This window comes from Lytechinus pictus, chromosome 7 (assembly GCF_037042905.1).
Source record: "Lytechinus pictus isolate F3 Inbred chromosome 7, Lp3.0, whole genome shotgun sequence".
In the NCBI taxonomy this organism is placed as follows: domain Eukaryota; kingdom Metazoa; phylum Echinodermata; class Echinoidea; order Temnopleuroida; family Toxopneustidae; genus Lytechinus; species Lytechinus pictus.
This window is the reverse complement of record NC_087251.1, coordinates 48,617,933-48,642,823: the sequence shown is the minus strand read 5'-3', so window position 1 is coordinate 48,642,823 and position 24,891 is coordinate 48,617,933. Positions and strand designations below refer to the sequence as shown.

Below are 24,891 nucleotides of genomic sequence, written 5' to 3'. Positions count from 1 at the left end.
ATATAATGTTGTGAAACCTCTGTACTTGTCCTCTCATAAAGAGAACACCTCACCTTGTGATAGACTCTATAAAAGTGAGAATATAAGTGAAATAAGTACTAAAGTAATGAGGGAGTTGTACGTGTGTGATATCACAGATCTTGGTCGCATTGCCGTTGGGAGGATCTACATGGCACTAGTGATCTCAATATTCGAATGCTCATAACTTTCTTATTATTCATTCAATCTTCCTCAAACTTTCAACAATATGTTTCTTTGATTTTTCTCTTTGATATGGATTCAGCTGGTTTCAAGGGTTTCATTCTCCTTTAAGATGTGTCAAAATATTAAAAATTTTGTTTTTGTCTTTTGGGGACTATGATAATTTTTCCACAACCATGCTGGTAACTGACATTACGGTAACTGACATTACACTCAATTTGCCATAGAGATAACACATGGAAGTCAAATGTGTGGAATCATTGCATTGTATCTTCTGTGCAGGGCTTCACATGAAAGTGAGCTTGATGTGGAAGTATACCCAAGTTTTTAGGAACATTTCAATGAAAAAAAAAATTCTTTTTCTTAATTCCTTTCTTTGATTTGAACATTTTTATCATTACTTGTCGGTAACTGACAATACACATTAACATTTACCAGTGCTATATGATTTTCAAAGGCATAATTTTCTTGGTACTTATATGTAAGGCTTTTTAAAATCATGAAAGTTTCATAATACTTCACATTTTTAGTTATCAAAAGATAAGAAATGTATGTTTTACTTACTCGGGGGGGGGGGGGGTGGGGTCATAGCAGCTACATGTTTTCCTATAGTAATTTAATATTGCATTGACTGTACACATGGATTTTTCTGACTATACACCCATAATATATTCATCAGTTTTATATTGACTTTTTAAACCTTTTCCTTCTCCAACCTCCCCCTCCCCTCAAAAAAGGCAAAATGAATAAGGGTCTCCTCCCCTAGGCTACATGTACCCCTCCCCAGAATCTCATGCAGCCATGTAGTTTTATTGATTTCTATTCTGGTCAGTGCAAGCAATGCTTGTTCATATCTGTCGGATTTCAATTCTTTTACTTTTAGCGAGGCAATGCTCAAAAGAATCCTAGAAACTAAAAAGGGACCCTGGAAATCCCCTTCATCACAATGTTAAGCTTAAAAAATGTTGCAGATTTAGGCAATAGGTTGGGAAAAGTACCCCCTACCCCCCCCCCCCCGAAAACCAAACAAAAAATTGTCTGATACAAACAATTAGGTACTTGGTAAGTGCATGTACACAACAATTTTATAGTAATTTTTTTTTGCACGATGGGAATGCAACTTCCTTCATAATTTCATATAGTATTCCTTGTGAACTATACCTTTTAAAAGTCAATAGCAAGCTCCTTCTGGTGTGACTTTTAAAGTGAAAGACTTAAATAACAAGTATACAATATTTCTTCACCATAAAATTGGCCACATATTTGCATTTCAATATTGGTAACCAACGTTTTATCATGGTAACTGACATTACATCTCGGTAACTGACATTACATTTTCCACTTGGTAACTGACATTACATATATTTAATGGTACCCTATGGCTTCATTGTTAATTGGTAATCTTTAATTTTGGTGTAGAAGGGAGGGGTGTTACCTAGAGAGGAAATCTACCAAGTTTCCTATAATATATCCTCTTTTCCAGGAAATGAGAAAAAAAAGTTCATGTTTTCGGTAACTGACATTACATACCATATCACATACTTCATCAATGTTTTTTTATCAGATGAATGAATTACTGGTGTTTCTTTCTGTGTGATTTTAAAAATTGTTATAATAGCAAGCTAAATCACAGGCCAAAACATCATGATCAAACCTGTTCTTTAAAAATCTGTCAAAACAAAATATGTATCAATATACTATTTTCAACACTAATTTGTATCCATACTTTGGCAGCCATTTTGAAATAAAAAATGGCTGCCAGAGTTGGAAAAAAAATTTGTCTCAGAAACTTCAGGTCAAAAACATAAAGCATTTGACATGAATATCAACTTGATTTTTTTGCCTCTGTGTCCATCTGTGGTGAAAATGCCCATTTATATTTAAAAAAAAAATCATTTTCACAAAAATTTGAGATACAAGGTTTTATCAGCCGATCGACGGCATGTATCAGCATCAAACGATATAAAGCCTGGTATGAAACAAAAGATTTGAGGAAAACTTTTTACTAATTTTCTGGAAGGTTGCTATTTGACCATTAGTTATTTGCAAATATGTGAGTGCAGTTAGTGTTAGTAGATTTGAACATTTTGGTCTGTGAAAAAAAAAAAAAAATCTGATATGCACTTTTCCTATGATCGTAAACTTTGTATTATTATATTTAACTGTTTGAAAGTTAATTTGAAATCATTATTCTTCCCACCAAAATACTACAACCATAGAGATATAAAAACATGGCACATGATTTGTGGGCAGTGTCTACTTTTTGTCAATCTAGGCAGCTATCAACATTTAAAACTCTCCATAATCCTTTACTTATATGTCATGTTGCAATGAAACATCATCATAGGTCGCCCCTCACACCAATTTCTCATAAATCAACTCACCTGTTGTATAGATCCGACAGGCAAGTCTTGTGATACTTTGCATCCAGTGCTATCATATCACCTGGGGCCAATTTAGCAAGGAGTCTTGTATCTTGAAGCTCTGTGGCATACTTTCGAACTGTCTGGTCTATCCCAGTTGTTGTAACATCATGCAGTCCTGCAGTTCCAGCTTCTTTATCACAGAAAAAGCAAAGAGCTTGTTTCTGTCCAGTGGAATGGTAGTCTTGAACACTAGTCCGTCTCACTTTAACTCTGCTGCTGCAGCTGATACCATTGTCTGGTTCTAGTTCACGCTTTTCTATTTGCCGATCCAATCTCATGTCACTGAACATATTCCGGCAAGTCTTATGCCACATTGCTTTGTTCGTTTGTAATGTCTCTTCAATGCCAGACCCATCGTCTAATTGTTCAGGAACAACATTCAAAGGAACTTTGCCTAGTTCTTTAAATTTTAACAGATTTGTTGCGAAAGACTGATAACTTGTCCCTTTAGCTTTATGATTCCCTCGCCCCCTACCCTTCCAAGGCTGGGTAAGATATTCAGACGATTTCTCTTGACAGAGAATGCAGAGGGTCCAGTCCAATGGCGGCCGCTTTACTTCAGCCATTTCGCCAGGCTTTACTAGTCTGAACAGCTTCGACATCATGCATCACACAAGTGCTGCTGGACTGTGGGTAGCATCTGCACATCGGCACACTTGCTAACTGTTGCTATTCTCAACCCTGATTATCTTCCTCTTGATCCTGGAAAAAAAAAAAAGAAATGGCTTATGATAAAGCGATAAGCAATAATCATGGTGAAAGACTTGTAAGAATATAGCAAAAAGTGTTAAAAACTTCTCAATGAAGGTTTTAGCCAAATGCAGTGCTGCCAACACTGCGTGAGACATTTTAAATATTACTTGGCACGGTGAAACAGGCAACTAAAACAAAATTTACACAATGATTTGAATGAAAAAGATGAAGCATACTTCCAACAGCTGAATCAAATATTTTGTTCATTAGACAATGATATCTATTGCTTAAAAAAGTATTCGTTTGAGTGTCAAAATAATTCTCTTTATTACTGGGTGTATTGGCAGGGATCTTTGTTTTATTTTGAAATAACTTATTTTTAAATAACAAAGGCATTTATTTCAGCTGCTGCAGCTTTTTGGATGGCTTATTTTTAAAGAATAAAGGCATTTGTATCAGCTAATACAGCTGGTTGGAAAGTTCTTGGCTTTATTCTATTGTTTATATTCTGTATTTATTTGCTGAAGTACTACCTTAGCAGCTAAAATATTGCCTTAAGCTTCAAATGTCTCACGCCATGTTGACAGCCCTGCAAATACGATATAATCATAGTGTAATGCACGGTGACCATCTTGTGGTGTATCATGACAGGCTGTATTTCACACAAGCCCTGTCACAATTACGACGAAGAATACAAAAATATCTTTATGGAATGCAATATTAGATTAATCAAACCCTCCCCCCTTCCCCCCCCCCCCCCCATTTCAAGAAAATATATCATACCCAACTGTTCTTTGTTTCTCTTATGCATCTTCTTTAAGATACCATTATGATGAATGAATGCTAAACTTACCTAATTGTGTCCAACCAGAAGTCCATGTCTTTGGAAGAGAGGGTGTATGTCTTCTTCACTATCTGATGAACAGAAAGAGAGAAAAAAAATGTTCATAAACTTCTTAAGCTTTTCTGAAATGGAGACCAAACTGGGTACCATTGCATTAAAAGAATGTGGGTTGGGTGTCCAGAGGCTTAACAAAAATAAATTGTCTAGTTTTTATTTTCAATTTTGCCAAAATGATGCACCCGATAATAGAAAATATCATGAATATATCTCATTTTGAATAATACTAGTATTAATTCTCAAGAAATTCATAAAATAATTAATGCCATCTTGTTGAAATTAGAATACTAAAATTGTTTGGATACCCAACCTGTCCGGACATTCAAGAACTAGGTATAGTCTACACTGTATTCTAGAAAGAGAATTGAAATTTCTATTGTTGCCAACTTGAGGAAGGAATGGCAATTGCCTCTGCTGCAACACCATTCCTGTCCTGAATGGATTAGAGTAGGTACATTTTCTACTTTTTTATATTTATAAACAAAAAGAATGATATTCAAATACGCTGTGCATTGATCTTAAATTATCTTTAATGAATTAACTCCATTGCTTTTTCAGTCAAGGTCTACAAGACAACATTATGGTAATGATGTAGGTCTAGACTAAGTTTAGATATACATGCTTTTGATTACTTTACACCACATTTATTCTATAAAGGAGACAATAATAGTTGTATTCTAGTGAATCCTTTCTTGAATTCACAATTTCAGTGAAATCTATGATACCATATTATGCCTGGATCCTATCCTGGCTTCGGCCTAATGATCCCGAATTCGAGGCTAGGCTAGACTACCTTAGGCTTAGGGCTTTAGGCTTAGGCCTAATTGAAAGATCACAAAAATCTATGATGACTCAACATTTTAATTCTCTTCAAAATTACCAGTGGAGACTGCATGTATACAACTTCATTTGACTGTTAAAAACTCTTCTGAATGATCATAGATCTATATTTGTAGACCTACAGGTCGATGTAAATCTAGGCATACGTGCAAACATCACTTCTGTCAACCCGACATGATTTTGACTGGATGGGACTGGTGAACAGTACAACTATTTAACATGAAAAATATTGGAAATATATGCATTTATCTTGATAAAAATGTATTGTTTCATAACAACTACAGCATTGAAATATCATTTTCTACATGAGTTAATGCTAAACTTAGCAGAGACTTACCAGAGTAGCCTGCCAAGAGATGTCAATAGATGAACAAAACTTTTGACCAACCAGAATGAAGCAGCTGTCCATATCTCCACAACAGAGGGCGCATGTCTTATTCACTTTTGTGATTCTGAAGAACTTGTCATTACTCTCTTTCAAGGGTTATAACTTTTTGGTAAAAAGTGTAATAATCACCAACTTTTCACAATCTATTCAGCATACTTGAGGATATTTTTTTTAATTTATTTGATGACATTTAGTTGAATAATGATCATTTGATAGAATTTTGAATCTCATGGTAAATCTGCAATTTTCAGAAAAAATGTAAAACAAATAGGTTTTACTCCCATTATCAATAGAAACGAAAATTTTAAAAAAATCTTAATTGGTTCCATTATGCTAAGAATTTAATTTTCTTTAAATCCATACCTCATACATGTTTAAAACATGTTTTACAAGAAAGTTATAAGCTATTTTGTACGCTGGTGTTAAAATTTTGGCGGCCATATTGGAATTCAAAATGGCGGCCGCCAGAGGGCGCTATTTTTTTGGATCCATTTTTTTTAATGATCCCTAATTATCATAGATATTATGTGCAAAGTTTCACGCTTTCTTCAAAAAGTGAACGATTTGGGTGTATTTTGGGTCTTAGCCGACAAAGTTAGTCCAGTAATACAGACATGAGGCAAATGAGGACTCGGATATAACACCTAATCTTTTCAACAATCAAAATGATAAAATAGGATAATGTACACTTACTTTGCCTAATTTCACACCTAAATGAATTATGATAATTACTTTTAAAAGAAAATTATACTTTTGAATACACAAAGGGCAAAAAGGGCATAGGGAAGGAAGAGTGAATTTCAACCATAAAATTTTTTTTTTTATTGTTTTCATTTAATTAATTTCCTTGGGAGCCTTATGATTAGATCCCAATCTTCTTTCTATGCATTTTTGTATTGTTAGGTTTACAATCCCTCTAGATGTTGGTATTCACACAATCTTCATTCGCTTGAGAGCTAAAGGTTCACAGGTAAATAAATGACTTGTGTTTTCTCCTATTTATAGCGTGATTAAGTTCTAAAGTGTCTAGTAAAATGACTATTAAAAAAAGAGCAGTTGTTTATAGTGAATCCATAAAGCATTTAATGGTTGATACAGCAGTGTTAAAACGAGAGGAAATTGGCAATACTGTGTGTGGTCTCTCATTGACTTTGTTTCATTTGAAGATGAGTCGGTCTAGAAAGAAAGGGGAAAATGATAATATTTTTCCAATTCATATCAGGCTATTTTTCTTTCCTCAATTCAATAAAATCAACAGAATATTATTTGAGTTACGAAATCAATGTTTTATTTACCATGATTTGCACCCATACTACAAGGATGTTGTCCCTATCAGACACAGGGGGTGGCATATTGCCCCCCCCCCACTGCCTCAACATTTTGCATGAGGAATCTGAAGATCGAATTGCTACCACTGCAATGTCTTATCACTATTTCTTTAGAGTCTTTGTTTTTGTTTATTGTACTTCAGGCATCATTACTCTGCCTCTCGATCTAATAAGAGGATTTCTTTTTTTCAAACCTGTAGGTCTTTAGTTGTAACATCAGAGCTGCAGGTAAGTTTTATTATAGTCAACTAATTAGCATGAGATATTGCAAAAAAAAAACATACATAACAAAAGCAACTAAAATACCGCGCAATCACAAATGAAAAGCTAGTGCTTAATATTTATTGATATTAGGATGTTTCAGAGTTTTTAAATCATGTTTAATGCAGAATTTTAATAGTAAGGAATGATAATAATTAAACTTGCTTTTAGTGCTTTAACTCTTACTATGCCAGGCCCAATACCCCTCTAGTGCCAGGGGTATTCGAGGGAATCCTAAATTGACCGAAACGTAAGCAGAGACTGATTTTTAAACGGTCATAACTCTTTACCCGTACGTTGTATAATCAAACCTTCTACACATGAAATGATGCATGGTTCATGGACTTTATGATCATGTTATGACCTTTCATATTTGCAATCGGAAAAATTAAGAAAAGATGAAATATTTTTCATCGTTTTTTTCAATAAGTAAAACCTAGAAAATTATGATTTCATGAACATTTCAAAGAGTAAATAACCTGAGTAATTGTAGAGATACCAAGAAATTAAGAAGATAAAATGAAAGTTCAATGTTTACCCTTTCAAATGACGTATCTTTTGATGAAATTTAACATACAGAAATATGGAAAATAATGCTCTCTTGAATGAAATACTATTTTGCTATTCAAGTTATTTCCTCTGAAATACGAGAGGGTTTATACACACGCAATTGAAACCGACCTTTTTCCAAAAAAGGGCATTGTCGTCGATCAAGTGACCAATCACAGCACAGCTGCGATCTCCACGCAAACACATACAATAATATATTAGAGCCATGTATCTTCACAGTGCAGCCAACCGTACCCTTACATTCGTGTAGTCTTCAAAATAAGACCCTGTAAATTTTCAGAATGTGCGGTATTCCGCAACAACCGCTATAGGGGAAACAAAATTATTAGTGCAGAGTAAATTTTATGTCATTTAAATTCTTGTCAATATTGTCGTAATGCAAAACATGTTTTAGAAAAATCGTAACCTGGATACGATATGTGGTGTGCGATGCACTCAACTATATACTGTTTTGGATAATGTAGGCGATTTCTATCCAGTGTCGGCAACAAACATTTGCGACCCACTCAACTATCGTTCTAAAGCATGAATCAGTGTAAAGTTTGGTCATATTTTGTCAGGGTCGCAAAAAAAAATTTGAAATATGATCATATCTGATCTTTGTAGCCGCATCTATGAAAGGATATACATCTGGGCCAACTATGCATCTCGTTCATGCCAAAGAATGAACAATAGATGCCGGATATTCTTTTTCGTGTGGAAAATATAATGCAATATAAATATGGAAATATAATGACAATTTTAGACAAGAAAAGGGGCCTCATTGCATATTATGTCTTTGAATAATTGATTATTTTCAAACTTTTGACTTCATTCATTCCGCGAGCGAGCATGCATAGCAAGCGGTTTGAATATAAAAAAAAAAAACTGTCTTCGTTGACACGCCAGCAAGCCCAATGGGATCTCTACTTGATATAAAATCGTAGCTGAACAGTGAAAGAACGATAAACATAACAGGTAAAATTCACTATGTGGACATTTCATGATGGGGGTGAAATATTCCTATTATCTGCTTCGGTATTAAAAAGAATAATCTTCGACCAAAGTAGCCACCTGTCTGATAGCAACTACATTTTATTGTTCATGCCACCAAGTCATGAACAATAGATGCCCAGACTCTCTTTCATGAGGAATGTCTAATCCGCGCTCCCTCCTGACCTATTATCGAGGAGAGCAATTTAGCACAGGATGTTCATAGAAATCGGGCCACGTGCGCGTCTTTTGATTTGACAATTGAATACATTCAAAGGTTCCAATACGAACAATAACTTTTCTCTCCGTTGAGATCAAGATTAAAATTCCTCTGTCTCTTTCCCCAACGCCTTCCATTGACTTATCGCCATTAAAATACATAATTTTTATTCAAATATTTGTTTCGACTTTAAGACATTTAGCATCGACAATATGCGTTAAATTTTCTAATCTAAATGATGATGATGATGATGATGATGATGATGATGATAGGGATGATGGTAAAGATGGCATGGATAATGTCGAGAATGATAACAAGTAATCACGGGGAAAACAGCACACCTCCGCCACCACGACCACCAGCACAAACAATGGCATCGTTATTTCCACTTATCAAAAGCATAAAGAAAAACAAATAGTTTAAAATAATTAAATTTACTTGTAGCTGAAGCCTATTTTGCATATTTAGAAATAAAGGATAAAGATGAGATATAAGATTGAAGAAATGTATAGGCTATAGTCCTTGACAAATCAAAAATACAGGAAATTGAAAGAGAAAAGAGGAAACAGAAATAACGAAGCAATGGGGTGTGAATGTAGAAATTACTAACAATTTGTAGAAATTTAGATCTTTATAATTTGTTGAACCTTACGATTGTTTATTCAAATAATATGTTTGTAATGGATTAAAGATATTGCTTTCGACAATATCAGAAATTATATTTTCTACACCTTTTTATTTGTGATATTTATAATTACCCCGTCATTAAAAATATCAATCAAGTAAGGATTAATTTTACTTCCCCTTCCCTGAAATAAAAAATGAAATGAACATTATTTGCTGTTCAAATGATATATAAGTGACACCACTAAATTTTATACCGTGCATTGTCAATATTTTATTCATGCGGTAGGATTTATGCACAATCAACATACTCGATATGTAAGTACATTTTACATTTCCAATGATCAAATTTGCTTGATTTATAATTTTTTTTTCATTTAGTAGTTATCCAGTTTATGCTACCAGATTTGGCATATGAGCTCAGCGTGTAGGGGAATATACCCATTATCTTTTTGCTGGCAAAAAGGGAGAAACAAAAGAAAGCGGATCATCGGAAGAAATTATACATTGATTGATATAAATTATTTCTCGCTAATAAAACAAATGAGGAAGAATGAAAAAAAAAACGCATTACGGAAAATGCATGACATTCACAGAATTTTGTAAATAAAAGATCATGGAAAGTGTGTTTACTTTTTCTTTTTTTTCAAATCTTACTTACACCCATCATATTTTTTACTTCACCCTTGTCTCATTGGCAACATATATTTTGTTGATGATCAAAATAATATTTAGGTTTATTTCCGTAACCGATGCAAATTTGATGTTTTTTTTTTTTCCACCAAACTTGGTACGTAATTTGGTGTTGTTATCAAACTTGCTTGATTCGTTTTTTTCATTTAGTAGTACATGCTATCAGATTTGACATATGAGCTCAGCGTGTAGGGGAATTTACCCATCATCTTTTTGCTGGCAACATAAAATCATAATTATTTCATTATTTCATACTTGTGTGAATAATATATCTCCCTTATAATGAAATAAGTTGCAGCAATAAATATCTAGTGCATTAAATCAGTTGTCAATTCAATTTTTCTAGTGCTTGGAAGGAAAAAAATTGAATAAACTTAATTTCATATAATAAAATACAGAGGAACAAGTGGAGATGTGACATCATCAGCCCACCTAATGAATATTCATGACGACTGTTTTCATAAAATATTGCTAAAATTTAAAATTCTATAACTTTGTTATTTGTTATCCGATTTTGATGAAATTTTCGGTATTTTGCTCAGTGAATTCTGCTCTATTTATAAAACTATAAATACTTTCAGCCCGGACCATCCCTTTAATACTAAGAAGAAGGTGAAGGAGAAGAATAATGATAATGATAATAATAATTATAATAACAATAATGAAAATAATGATTATGATAATAGTAATACTAATAATGATAATATTAATAATATTAATAACAATAATAATGAATAAATAAATAATGAGTGTGATGATTGCAGTGCGCAGACGAGTGTTGGAAATGACAGGCTTCTTTACTCATGTATTTATAACAAGAAAAATTTTGTGAGAATGCTAAAAACGATGTATAAGACCTTTGCCCCCACCCCCCCCCCAAAAAAAAAAAAAAAAAATCTCCCCCAAACCATGCACATTTGCAGGCAGAAAAAAGCCTTGACTCAAGAATACTACCATACCGGCCTGCAAAAGACCCGATGGATAGCTCATGAATATTCATGTAACAATAGCGAATGGGCGAGTAGCGTTGGGTGGGGAACATCGTACCGCTCGGTCATTGGTCGATTCCGAGCTGAATGTCTCCGCACATTCGCCTTTGCTCTGCCCATAGAAGTACGTGTATTGCTACACACAACCGTTATATCACACGTGTCTATAGGGGAAAACTTGATTCAGATCGCGGCAATATCCGAAATCAATTCTTCAAAATAACGATGCAAAAATACAATTTTACTCAAAAAATGTCTATGTAAACCACGATTTTTTATATGATAAAATAAATCGTGAATTCCTTGCTAGTATAACAACATAAAAAACAGAGAATATGGTGTTGATTTTCTGGCTGTAAAATTGGTTTAAAAAAAAAAGTTATTTGGGCACGTATACGTGCCAATGGCATTTGAGGGCTAAGGGCACGCATAGCTGCCAATGGCATTTAAAGAGTTAAGGGTGTTGTGTGTTAAGTGTCAAATCAAATTGGTCATTATATTAAATAACATTATTCCACTTGCTCATCCGTTTGTTTCATCTTTAGATGGAGATCCTTTCTTAGTGCGTCCAGCTACCAATGTACCAGATATTGTGGAGGATACCTTAATGGGAGATGTGTTTACTTTTCCTCTCACCAATCTTCAAGGGAATAAATGGCTCAAAAATGTTAAGTGAGTCAGACATTTCTAAAGCAAATTTTCAAGGATTCTTATTTTCAAATGTCCTTATTTAGGATGCAGGAATGCCACTTCATATGCATTTTTTGGCAATAGGTTTCATGAACAAAAGGGTTCATTCTTAATGATTGTGAATCAATATTAAGATGCATGCATGATTGTACTGTATTGTGAATAGGATACATTAATTGATCTTGCCATAAAAAATACAACTTAAAGCCTTGATAAAAGTAAAGAAGAGAAGTGGTACCAAATGACAATGACACAATAAATTCAATTTTATCAAAATTCTGTATCAAATTGGGTAAATTAATGTAGTGTAATTGACATCACAGATTACAAAATCATTTGTTGTAAAGATGATATTGTTAGTCATATGGATATCGTTCTGTTTTACTTACACAGAGTCAGCTTGGCAGAGCCATCTGAAGTCACAATTGGCGCATTCAGAGAGCGAGGTCTGATGAATGTAGCCCCAGGACAAACTATACCAATCATCATCCGTCTTGCTCTAGACAGGAACCAAGATGGTCTTGAAATCCATGAGGATGCCTGCCGTGGCATCAGGTAGGCTGTACAACGGGTAAAGGTGGGAGGGATGGAGAATGAGTTGTACAGGTGCAGTCAGTGTAATCCTAGCAATAAAGCCCTTTCAAACGGTCACACTTGAACTTTTTAGCCAGTATTTGGTTATGTACTTTATAGCAAGCCTCTAAATAATTCAATCCTATTTCTTGGCTATTTTGGGGGCTACTGTCAAATGCCAATGATTATAAACACTTTGTTACTCTTCAGTGGATGTGATGAAAATGTGTTTTAAAAAGGAATATGACTAATATCAAATCCCATATACTTATGTTAGTGAATTTGAAAAACGTCTTATTTTATATCTCAAACATCCTTTTAGAGCTCACGAGGACTATGCAATTGTGAAGTGGTACTGTGGGAAATTGATGCCCAAGTTTTTTGTTTATCTGTACAGCTGCATTTATATTAAGTAACTCAAGAGGTCATGTCACACTTTTATCTTGTCTTTTTGTGATGCCCAGTTTCAAGTTAAAAGTATCTGCTACTGGGGTCAAAGAGACCCAGGTATTACCGGTCAAAATCAGATGCAGAAAGAGGCATGAATCCTTCATCTTCTCATTCTTGGATCATGATGGTTCGGTAAGTGTAATCTTGTCACATTTCCAAAATCAGTTTTTAGCAGAATTTACTTTTAGTTTAATATTTGATTTATCTAATAATTGTGAAGCGTAGTAAATATTTCCTTTTGTAATCCTTGGATCACAATAGCTACGTGTAGATGAGTTAATCTTTTCACATTTCAGACCAAGTTTGAATGTATGAAAATATACTCCCCAGGGAGTGGAGGATGTGCATACATTGTATGCGGAAATGACTGATTGAATCTGATGACCTGGGGAGCATTTCATGAAAGGACTTGTCAGACGTGTAATCCAACAAGTCCCATTTTATTCCACAGTTACCATAGTAACAGTGCTTTTCAGCCATTCAAAGTCAAGAAAAGTTGTCAGATCTGACAACTTGTTGGACAAAAATATTGATGAAATGCTCCCCACCTGTAAGCTCTTTGATATATACAGATTAGTATTTATATTATTATCGCTTTGATCCCAATTTTTGTTCATCCAATAAAAGTGTAGCTCTTCATATATTTGGTCAGATTCCAATAAAAGAGTTTTTAGAGGAATATTTTGCAGTTAACATTTTTTCTTATCGCAGAGCTGAACTTTTTCTTAACTGCATTTACTTATACATAGGTTCAACATGCAGCTGCTATTGAGCCACTTGAAGATTGCCCTGTTGGTCAGTGTCCGGTAAGTAAAAAAATGATGAAAAAAATGTGATGTAATTATTAACTCGTATCAAAGCAAATTATTTATTAATCATAGCAATAAGAATGGACCCAATTCTATGATGCAAGATTAATGGGACTATGATATCATAATATCTTTCTAAATTGTTGCAAACATGATGAGATGCTGTCACATTTTCAACCATCTCTTTTGCAGGTATTGTTGACATTGCATGGTACGGGTGTTGAAGCCCAGAACCAAGCTGATGGGTACAAGAGAATGGAAGATGAGAGCTGGTTCTTTGGTCTTGAGAGGGCTTGGGTCTTAGCACCCACAAGGTATGAGCATATATTTGCCAGTTTGTATTTATTACTTTTATAGTATACAAGCAGTTTTCTCCGATTCAGATAGTCTAATACCTCATACACAGTTGGCAAAACCAATTTGGTCTATTATCAATTTGGTCTAATTGCCCTTAGTCTTTAGAGGGCTTGGGTCTTGGCACCTACCAGCCATGAGTAAATCTCTGCCAGTTTTTATTCACTTATTCTAAAGGCAGTTTCTGTTTTTCTGAGATAGTCTGGTACCAGATAGTCTGTGGAGCGTTGTGGCCAAGTGGATTAGTCTTCTGACTTTGAAACAGAGGGTCGTGGGTTTGAATCCCAGCCATGGCGTAATTTCCTTCAGCAAGAAATTTATCCTCATTGTGCTGCACTCAACCCAGGTGAGGTGAATGGGTACCCGGCAGGATTAATTCCTTGAATGCATGAGCGCTGAAAGGCAACTTGAGCTAAAGCCAAGGTAATAATAATAATAATAATAACAACGCGCCTCGGAATAGAATATTTCTAGATAGATGGCGCTATATAAATGCTTATTATTATTATAAACACATGGGCTTAACTCATATTAGTCTACTATCAGTATGGTCTTATTGCCATTGGTTTACACAATAACACAATAAAGATTGACAGATTTCTAACCATGGTACTTGATATACACAACATATGATAATAAATAATAGATAAAACATATTTACACACGTTAAAGATTATAGGGGAATAATAATTAAACTAAGTTGATAATGTGTCACCTTGGATACAATTTAAACATAAAACAAAAGAATGAGAAGAAGAAAGTGGGAAACAAAGATTGAAAGTTTTGTCATGACCTACATGTAAGTGTTGTCAAATGTTATTCATTGATTCGCTTTTATCCAGGCATGGGGCTCATAACTGGGAAGGTCCTGGTACCCTGACATCAATGACTGCACTTCAAAGATTACATCAGGTTTGTAATGGTTGTTTTAATTCTTGTGGTTTAAGCAGCCAGTACTAGGAACAATGTCTGTAAATTCATGAACATATGACTGTCTCATAATTATGTGTGATTATTTGAGTCATGCATCATTTTGTTAGTGATGTTCTTGATTCATTTGGGATCCTTGAAGTACTAACAGACATTATTGAAAGTCATCTCACAATCACATACTGGTGTCTAAGTATTCCATTGAAAAAATAAGTCTTTTCCTTTTCTGAAAACCTGTAATTCCCTTCAAATTTGTTCTAATATGGAAATTTCATTTTGTCATAGAAAATGAACACAACAAAAAACATTAATTCTGTTTTGCAAAGGTAATTAAATGGATTTTCACTAGATAGTAACGAACCAAAACAGGTTTTCCATTTTGATGTACAGGTAAACAGAAAAACGCTGTCCCTATATTTTAATGTACTTGTTATCTAGCACTTCTTCATTTTCTCTGGTCATGTCGCCAGATGATGTCCGAGATTGCATGGATGCCCAACAAGCCTCTGACCGATCAGGTCATCTTTGCGGGACATTCCATGGGGGGTCATGGGGCATGGCACCTGGCCACCCATTACCCAGACAGAGCCCTTGCCGTGGTCTCACTCGCTGGATGGATCAAGAAAGAGGAGTATGGTGATAGCAATGTTTTCTTCAGGTCAGTTCAATCAGTTATTCTGTTCCTTCAAATTTAGATGAATCTGAGTTATGGGGGGCAATTTTGCTTTAAATGTGTTATGCAATGAGCTATGTGGATTGCTATGTCAGTGCGTAAACTAAATTTGTAAGGTATATTTGAAGCCCCCCCATTAAAAAATCGCCATATAACCATAGAATTCTTTAAAAGATCTTGGCCTCTGTATGTAAGCAGTATGATATCCTTGCAGTTTTCATGCTATTTTGTTATATTTGATGTTCAATGTGACATACAAATTGCAGTATTATTGAATTCATGTGTAACTTTTGGTGCCAATTGGCGATGGTGGTATATTGAAAGTGTCTTGTGATTTACGGTCATTGCTACTTCATGTTCTTTTCCTTTGTAGACATGACATCAGTACCAGTCACACAGATTCAGCTACCAAACACATATTAGAGGTAAATACTGTGTGATTTCAATGCTGTCCAATGATTTATCCATTATTTTGATCACTGGCAAGTGATGGGCGGACCCTTGTCTACCTAACAGAGGGTCATGGGTTCAAAGCCCAGTCATGGTGTGCTTTTATTTAAGCACATTGTGATGCACTCAACACAAGTGAGGCAGATATGTACCCAGCAGAAATATTTCCTTTTATAGCTAGAGTTGGGGTAACAATTAAAGTTTGCCTTGGAATAGATTATTTTTAGATAGATGGTGCTATTATACATGCCTATTATTATTATTATTTGTGTTTTTGTTATGAAAAACCTCACAGGTTAAAAAGTAATTACGAACTGACTGAAAATGTTTTGTTCCAAACGGGGCAAAAGTCGATTTACACTTATGATGTCCAACATAGATCTTGATAATTGCAAAAGATTACCCATATTGACACAGGTTCAATTCGAATTGTACTTTGTCATGAAAAATACATGTAGATAAAATTTCCCTCACCCCCAACCCTCTGAGAAAATTAAAATTATGTCATAGTTTCGCCAATGGTTGTAATATTCATTTCATTTATTCATTTATTTATTTCCGTTCAAACAAAAGATATAATCCAAGTACAGTGTAAATACATGTTCAAAATAATACATACTCAAAATAATACATACAGTTCTATGACATTTCATAACAAATATTGAAGATAAAATTATCTGAACGGAGGGACTTGCCAAGAAAAGCAGAGCTTGTAAAAAAGGCAATATAAATTGTAACCCCACTGATGAACATGAATAAGGATTGTGTTGATCATGTAATGTGAAATTCAGTGATATTATGTATGACTGCATGTATATCACAAACTAATATTTTTCTCCTTATCATATTTGTGTTGCTTCTTTCCAATTTCCTCTCATCCAGGCCTGTATTGCTGAAAATGATGCAGATAGACATATTTCTAACCTTCAGGTAATTACACTAATGTACCTTTATCAATTCATTTGACAAAGACATCATGTGAGTGTATTAAGGTGATTCTAAAGCATTTTCGAAGACTCATCTGTACTCAGAAGCTTTTTCTTTTTGTGTGTGTGTGTTTTTTTTTTGATGTGTCTAAATAATGGCAAGGATGTTTGAATGGTATCTGCGCCTTGTTAATTTTAGAATTAGAGTGTTTGTATTGATGTTAAATGGGTACCTGGAAGGGTCCAAAGCCAAGCAATAGAGTATTGGAACTCTTGTTGGGATGCTCCCTAGGGAGTGGAGAAAGTGCATACATTGTTTGCGGGCATGCCAGGAACTGATGAACAGGCTAATAATAATTATGTAAAGGGTTTAGAAACAAAGTATTAGCGATATACAGTGCGTCCCACAAAAAAAACGAAACCGAGATTTATCGATGATTTATCATAACTTAATCACAAATACAATAGACAAATGACCTACCATTGTAAAGCTTAGAATCTCCTCTTTCATCTGAAATTACTAAGGTTATTTCTCATTCACGCATTAGTGAGCAAAAACAATTTGAAGAGGGGATACCAAAAAGTCATTTGGCGGGCTGTATCTGGGTTTCAAAAAGAAAACCACATTTCTAAAAAGTTCAATATCTGCTCTTTAATTTGATACCTCAATTACAGAAAATGGTCAAGAAATAAGAAAGTTCTGGTTATTTGAAATAAGGCTTGAATTTCAATAATTTCATAAAATGAAGAGGTTTTACAGGCTTGCGTTCAAACTCACTCGACACTCCGTTTTGTTGACGATCAGCCATGCATGAAGTCTTTTGTTAACCATGCGATAGCTTCTGTGGGAAACCGGTGAAAACACGTTTATTTGATGAAACTATGGAAATACAAGCATTGTTTCGAGAGAACGTAACTTTTTTACTTCTTGACCATTTTTTGTGATAAAGGTATCAAATTAAAGAGCTAATATTGAACTTTTTAGGCATGTGATTTTCTTTTTTAAATTCAGATACCCCCCGCCAAATTAGTTTTTTGTATTATGTCATGTACATGAACATGTGCGATTCTTGTTAGCGCATGGGGGCACCTTCGCGTAATAAAAGAAGTGTCAAGGTAATTTTATGAATTATTGTCTCTATTTCCGTTCTTTTCTGTTTTATATTGTTGATGGAGTTGTTGTGATAGTCATACCAGGAAGGGTATTTTCTTAAGCTTCCCTCCCTGATATGACAATCCTTTCTTCAAATTGTTTTTGCTCACTCATGCGTGAATGAGAAATAATCTAAGTAATATCAGATGAAAGAGGAGGTTCTAAGCTTTACAATGGTAGGTCATTTGTCTATTGTGTTTGTGATTAAGTTATGATAAATCATCAATAAATCTCGGTTTCGCACTATATATATATGTTACTAAATGTTATTATTTTCTTTTTCATTATCATTATTTTTTTAGGGTTTACCAGTCCTGACCAGGATTGGTGCCATAGACAGAACTGTCCATCCGTTCTTTGTAAGGTAAAAACAATAGAATTAATACATTCATCATGATATATGCTCCCTGAATATTCTAATTGTTACACATTCATTATATTAATAAGCATTTATAATGCGCCATTTATCTATTCTAAGGCGCACTTTTGTCATTAAGCACTTTTGTCATTACTCTGGAGTTAGCTCAAGTTGCCATTTCCAGCATTGTGTATTCAAGGAATTATCCCTGCTGGGTTCCCATTCATCTCACCTTAACACACACATTGAAGAATGTTGATATTATATTGACATTTACTCTTGATTTATTTCTATTATAACATAAACATTTAAAGAATAAGGCAGAAATGCATGTTTATGTGTCTGGAACACGTTTATAACTTTTAATTGATCTTTTTTGTAACTTTGACTGTTCCTTATATAGGTGCAACACCATATCCTTCTGTCTATGATACCTTACTAGATCTCCAGATCGACTTTCTTTCATGAATACTATAACATTGTGTGTATTCAATGCATTTATTCCTTATCTTTCTCTTTTTCTTTTCTCTCAATCTCTATCTCTATGGGTCTTCCTGTCTCTCTCTCTTTGTAGGCGTATGAACCGTCTATTGAAGGAGCAAGGAATCAATGTAACATACACCGAGCTGGCTGGAAAGGAACACTGGTGGTGGGATACTTGGTAGGATCTTCGAGATTTTCATCTTTCCTATAAGATTGTAATTAGCATTTATCAAAACATTTTAAGGCTTCATATTCAGAAAAATTTGATCTTAATTGTTTTCATCATTAACACATATTTAAGTATTATCCAGCAAAAACATCATGGTTCAACTAGTATTTCTTTTGAAAATAAATCACTGCAATACTAATTAATGTCTTTTTAAAATGGAAAAGTTAGCCATAGTAATTTTAGGAACTTCTTAATTGATGCAATTTACAAGCTACTGAAACTTGATTGGTTAAGGTTGATGCTATTGAAATTTAATATAAAATAAAAGGTCTCATGAAACAGGCATACCACTGTTGTATTTCTCTTTTATTTTTTTCTCTAATTTCTTGACAGGAAGACGAATGACGGAGGAGCTGTAAATGACCCCAAGCTCAGGCATTTTACCAATGAACATGCAAAAATCTCACCATCACTATTGCGCTCTGCCAATCTACAATGTGACGTTGGAGAGGGGGAGGGAAAATGCACCTCTTCTTCCTCGGAGAACAAGTATTCTCAGTCTGCTAGTGGATCAGAAGGTGATGAGACAGAGATGGTGACCCTGACAGTGGTGAACCCCGCCCTAGGGGAAGGTCTGAGAGGAGTGAGGGTGGTGCAGCAGTTGGTCCCATTTAGAACCAGTACAATAAAGGTGGGTGGATGGATGGGTAGTGAGGGGGGGATGATACCCCAAGTAAATTATGAAGTCCCACCCTAGGGAGAGGTCTTAGAGGAGTTAGGGTGGTAAAGCAGTCGGTTCCATTTAGAAGAAGTACCAGTAAGGTTGGTGGATGGATGGGTAGTGAGGGGGGGGGAATGATACACCAAGTAAATAATGAATTCCCACCCTAGGGAGAGGTCTTAGAGGAGTTAGGGTGGTAAAGCAGTCGGTTCCATTTAGAACCAGTACCAGTAAAGTTGGTGGATGGATGGGTAGTGAGAGGGGGGGGGGGGATTGATACACCAAGTAAATAATGAAGTCCCACCCTAGGGAGAGGTCTTAGAGGAGTTAGGGTGGTAAAGCAGTCGGTTCCATTTAGAACCAGTACCAGTAAGGTTGGTGGATGGATGGGTAGTGAGGGGGGGGGGGGGGAATGATACACCAAGTAAATTATGAAGTCCCACCCTAGGGAGAGGTCTTAGAGGAGTTAGGGTGGTAAAGCAGTCGGTTCCATTTAGAACCAGTACCAGTAAGGTTGGTGGATGGATGGGTAGTGAGAGGGGGGGGGGGATTGATACACCAAGTAAATTATGAAGTCCCACCCTAGGGAGAGGTCTTAGAGGAGTTAGGGTGGTAAAGCAGTCGGTACCATTTAGAACAAGTACCAGTAAGGTTGGTGGATGGATGGGTAGTGAGGGGGGGGGGGAATGATACACCAAGTAAATAATGAAGTCCCACCCTAGGGAGAGGTCTTAGAGGAGTTAGGGTGGTAAAGCAGTCGGTACCATTTAGAACAAGTACCAGTAAGGTTGGTGGATGGATGGGTAGTGAGGGAGGGGGAGAATGATACACCAAGTAAATTATGAAGTCCCACCCTAGGGAGAGGTCTTAGAGGAGTTAGGGTGGTGCAGCAGTCGGTTCCATTTAGAACCAGTACCAGTAAGGTGGGTGGATGGATGGGTAGTGAGGGGGGGGGGGATGATACACCAAGTAAATTATGAAGTCCCACCCTAGGGAGAGGTCTTAGAGGAGTTAGGGTGGTGCAGCAGTCGGTTCCATTTAGAACCAGTACCAGTAAGGTTGGTGGATGGATGGGTAGTGAGGGGGGGGGGGGATGATACACCAAGTAAATTATGAAGTCCCACCCTAGGGAGAGGTCTTAGAGGAGTTAGGGTGGTGCAGCAGTCGGTTCCATTTAGAACCAGTACCAGTAAGGTTGGTGGATGGATGGGTAGTGAGGGGGGGGATGATACACCAAGTAAATTATGAAGTCCCACCCTAGGGAGAGGTCTTAGAGGAGTTAGGGTGGTGCAGCAGTCGGTTCCATTTAGAACCAGTACCAGTAAGGTTGGTGGATGGATGGGTAGTGAGGGGGGGGGATGATACACCAAGTAAATTATGAAGTCCCACCCTAGGGAGAGGTCTTAGAGGAGTTAGGGTGGTGCAGCAGTCGGTTCCATTTAGAAGCAGTACCAGTAAGGTTGGTGGATGGATGGGTAGTGAGGGGGGGGGGGATGATACACCAAGTAAATTATGAAGTCCCACCCTAGGGAGAGGTCTTAGAGGAGTTAGGGTGGTGCAGCAGTCGGTTCCATTTAGAAGCAGTACCAGTAAGGTTGGTGGATGGATGGGTAGTGAGGGGGGGGGGGATGATACACCAAGTAAATTATGAAGTCCCACCCTAGGGAGAGGTCTTAGAGGAGTTAGGGTGGTGCAGCAGTCGGTTCCATTTAGAACCAGTACCAGTAAGGTGGGTGGATGGATGGGTAGTGAGGGGGGGATGATACACCAAGTAAATAATGAAGTCCCACCCTAGGGAGAGGTCTTAGAGGAGTTAGGTTGGTAAAGCAGTCGGTTCCATTTAGAACCAGTACCAGTAAGGTTGGTGGATGGATGGGCTGATAGAACAGAGAAAATCATTGAGACACCACACCATCATGGCACTCGTCAGTAAGTCCAGCATATCTTTTTGACTCTCAGCATTTATTCAGTATCAAAATCTTTTGTAGTGTCATTGATTAGCATCATAATTAATAAGCTTAGCTGGTGCAAAACCACTAAATAAATCTACAATTGATAATGTACAATAGTCAAAATTTTATCCTCTTTATTTTTTCTGTGAACTAAAGTCAAGAATATGCATCTTTTCATATGAACTTAAATCAGATTCAAATCATGAGGCAATCATTTGGGAAAGTACTGCATAGAGGGGTTGGATGTAATAGTCTATGATTGAGATTCCCCCTCCCCTTTTACAGTGTACAAGTTTATGAATTTAAAAACTGTTTATCCTTTGCTCATTAATATTGGCAATGCAATCACATGCTTTTTACATTTTTCCTTAATTTTTTTCTCCCAATCACCATATAAGTTAAATTTATTTTTTGTTATCTTCACTTTTTTTAGATGGCTCTTTCAAATGGTAAAGCTGAGCTTACTACAAGAAATGTGGAAAGATTTTCAATCACAGCTCTTGGTCATATTCCTTATAATTGGAGGAACATAAGTTCACTAAAAGTAAATGGCCTTGTTTCACAATACTTGTATAAATTGTTAGATACATGTAACTCTGCTTTAGTTGAATATTTTGGGAACACAGAAAACTGTTCTACTACAAAGGAGAAATTCAACGTTAGAGGTTTATAGCATATTGCTTAATAATGTCAAAAAAATTGCTTTGGCTTGGGCCAAGGTCAACTTATGCAAGTCTAACTTTAAAAGGTACTTTTATAAGGTGCTGAAATACTACCATGTTATTACCTACCAGATGAGTTGTCGTAGAAATCTAAGATTTAAGTAGTGAAAGGTTTGATGGTAAATACCACCCAGCTGTATTAACTGATATTTGCTCATTTGGTTTAGAGCATTACTTTCCTTCAGGATTAGGGTATTACTAGGGCCTGACATATTGGCCTGAATTCAAAAAGGTTGTTTTTAAAACCCTCAGTTGAACCCATAGTTTATGCAGATTTCCTGAATAAATTACGCTTCTTTACCGCGTACATTAACAAATGTCCAATCCTGATGCTCGTTTTTTTGTTGCAGTGCGCCGAATTGACGCCTGTTGCCGTGGTTATCCACGCTATTTTATTCATGAGTCCACTGTTTTGATTAATGAGTCCACTCTTCAAACAGTGGACTCATGAATAAAATAGCGTATCTAACCATTGTAACAGGTGTCAATTTGGCACAATTTGACAAAAGCGCACATCAGCATTGGACATTTTTAAACACGTGCCCGATACGTGCTAAATTAAGCGTAATTTACACATGTTATCTGCATAAACCATGGATTAAACCATGGGTTTTCAAAACCACCTTTGTGAATTCGGGCCATAAACTTTGGAAAAGATTGAAATCAATTTTCACCTCTTTTCTTTAGTTGAGATTGATATGAATCAGTTGTCTAGACCAAGTCCAGATTGTATAATTGCCTGGTTCATAGACCCCTAGGTCTGATTCATGCACATCATTTAGAAATGGACAGAAAATAGAGACTTTGAAATATGAAATCTTGAAAGTATTTTATTATTCATTACATTATTCAGTGTTTATTGTTTTATGTAGAAGTATTTATTGAGTGTCATTTAAATAGTTGATATTTCAGCTTACCCTTCCCCCTCCCAAGGAGAAAAAATGAATTATGAAAAAACCATAATAATAGAATAGAAAATATTTGAAAGTTGATTTTTATTTTCTTTAAAAAAAAATCATGATAAAAAGACCCCTAAGAAATGTTATACATGTGTTTGTTTTCTCCAGATTGATGGTATTTTATTGAACACAGATGAGGAGCACGGAATGATGGTCAAAGAAAATGCTACCCATTTTTGCAAAACAGATGCAGGTGATGCATGGTCATTAGGAAGTCAGTTAAGCATCCCATTTTAAGGAAGGAAACATTTTATGCATAGAATCCAATTTTTTTAATGAAATATTTCTTGAAATTACAATTTGAACACCTTTTCTGTACTGCATTTGAAAACAGAATGTATTTATTGCATGTATTCAAGTTGATACAATCCACAAGTCATGCAGCTATAGATAAGGAAAAAGGAAACATAACATTGAACACAGTATTTAAATAATCTTAAGCAAAATATGATGAACTATCATAAACCATTCTACAATTGAATCATGTTTTTTTACAATACAGTATTTAAGTAACTGCTTGAATCTGTATACACCAACAAGAGCACTTAGGTCGGCCAGTGATCACCTTTGCCTCACATATTCATTAACTCGTACATTAGCTGGTGACAGAACTTTTACGGTGTCGGCTTCAAAATCCTGGAACGACCTGCCACTAATAATTAGACAGTCTCCAACATTAGCAATTTTCAAAAAGTCATTAAAAACTCATCTCTTTCGTACTTTGTAGTTTTTAAAATATTACATTTAATTAATTCATTGTAAGTGCTTTGGGCCTAATGGGAAAAGCACAGTACAAATAATAAGTAATAATAATAATAATAATAATACAGATAAATGGCATTTTATGTGGTCAAACCTGGCCATCCGAGGGAAATAGAAAAAGTGCCCACAGTAGACAGGTTGCCTTTATAGACTGGTTCTTTAAAACATAATCCTCTGAAATGGGGAAATACTTTTTATGGCCACTCAAGCAGGTTTTTGTTACAGACAGGAGGCCACAAAGACAGGTTTTACTGCATTTGCACTTGTTTTTAAACTTGTAATTAAATTTGCCCCCCCCCCCCTGAAATGCTGTCGAATAGATTGCAAGTGAATATCTATTCATAAATACAACAGGTTCCTGGCTTGTTTGCACTGATGATGCATTGAAGGATGATGAAAGAGATTATGCTACTTATGGACCAGCAAGAAAGGTAGCAGAAAGAGAGTTTCTGATCGTCACAGGTCTGTTAGTAAACTCTTATTTGTTATGTTTATTTTATGTTTTCTCTTCATTTTTTTCATATTTTTTCCTCCATGAATTGATGATAATACAAAAGTGTTTCAATTAATTGATTTGAATATATTTTTGTTAGTTGAAGAACATTCACTCTACAGTTTTCATCAGGATTTAGTCAAATAATCTACCATATC

At 35.6% G+C, this 24,891-nt stretch overlaps 1 protein-coding gene across 1 annotated transcript in view; it reads left to right on the top strand.

Moving 5' to 3' along the window:
- Nucleotides 1-3,379: 3,379 nt before the first annotated feature.
- The window catches only part of LOC129264279 (uncharacterized), a 29,636-nt gene continuing 8,124 nt past the window's right edge, over nt 3,380-24,891 (top strand). The window contains exons 1-18 of the mRNA XM_064101532.1: nt 3,380-3,393; nt 6,353-6,419; nt 6,978-7,005; nt 11,652-11,778; nt 12,190-12,351; nt 12,834-12,951; nt 13,569-13,625; nt 13,821-13,942; nt 14,825-14,894; nt 15,383-15,570; nt 15,959-16,010; nt 16,918-16,965; nt 18,417-18,478; nt 19,047-19,133; nt 19,518-19,815; nt 22,231-22,341; nt 23,587-23,671; nt 24,595-24,702. Of these exons, the coding sequence (XP_063957602.1) occupies nt 3,380-3,393; nt 6,353-6,419; nt 6,978-7,005; nt 11,652-11,778; nt 12,190-12,351; nt 12,834-12,951; nt 13,569-13,625; nt 13,821-13,942; nt 14,825-14,894; nt 15,383-15,570; nt 15,959-16,010; nt 16,918-16,965; nt 18,417-18,478; nt 19,047-19,133; nt 19,518-19,815; nt 22,231-22,341; nt 23,587-23,671; nt 24,595-24,702 (1,804 nt within the window). The remainder of the gene's footprint in view (nt 3,394-6,352; nt 6,420-6,977; nt 7,006-11,651; nt 11,779-12,189; nt 12,352-12,833; nt 12,952-13,568; nt 13,626-13,820; nt 13,943-14,824; nt 14,895-15,382; nt 15,571-15,958; nt 16,011-16,917; nt 16,966-18,416; nt 18,479-19,046; nt 19,134-19,517; nt 19,816-22,230; nt 22,342-23,586; nt 23,672-24,594; nt 24,703-24,891) is intronic.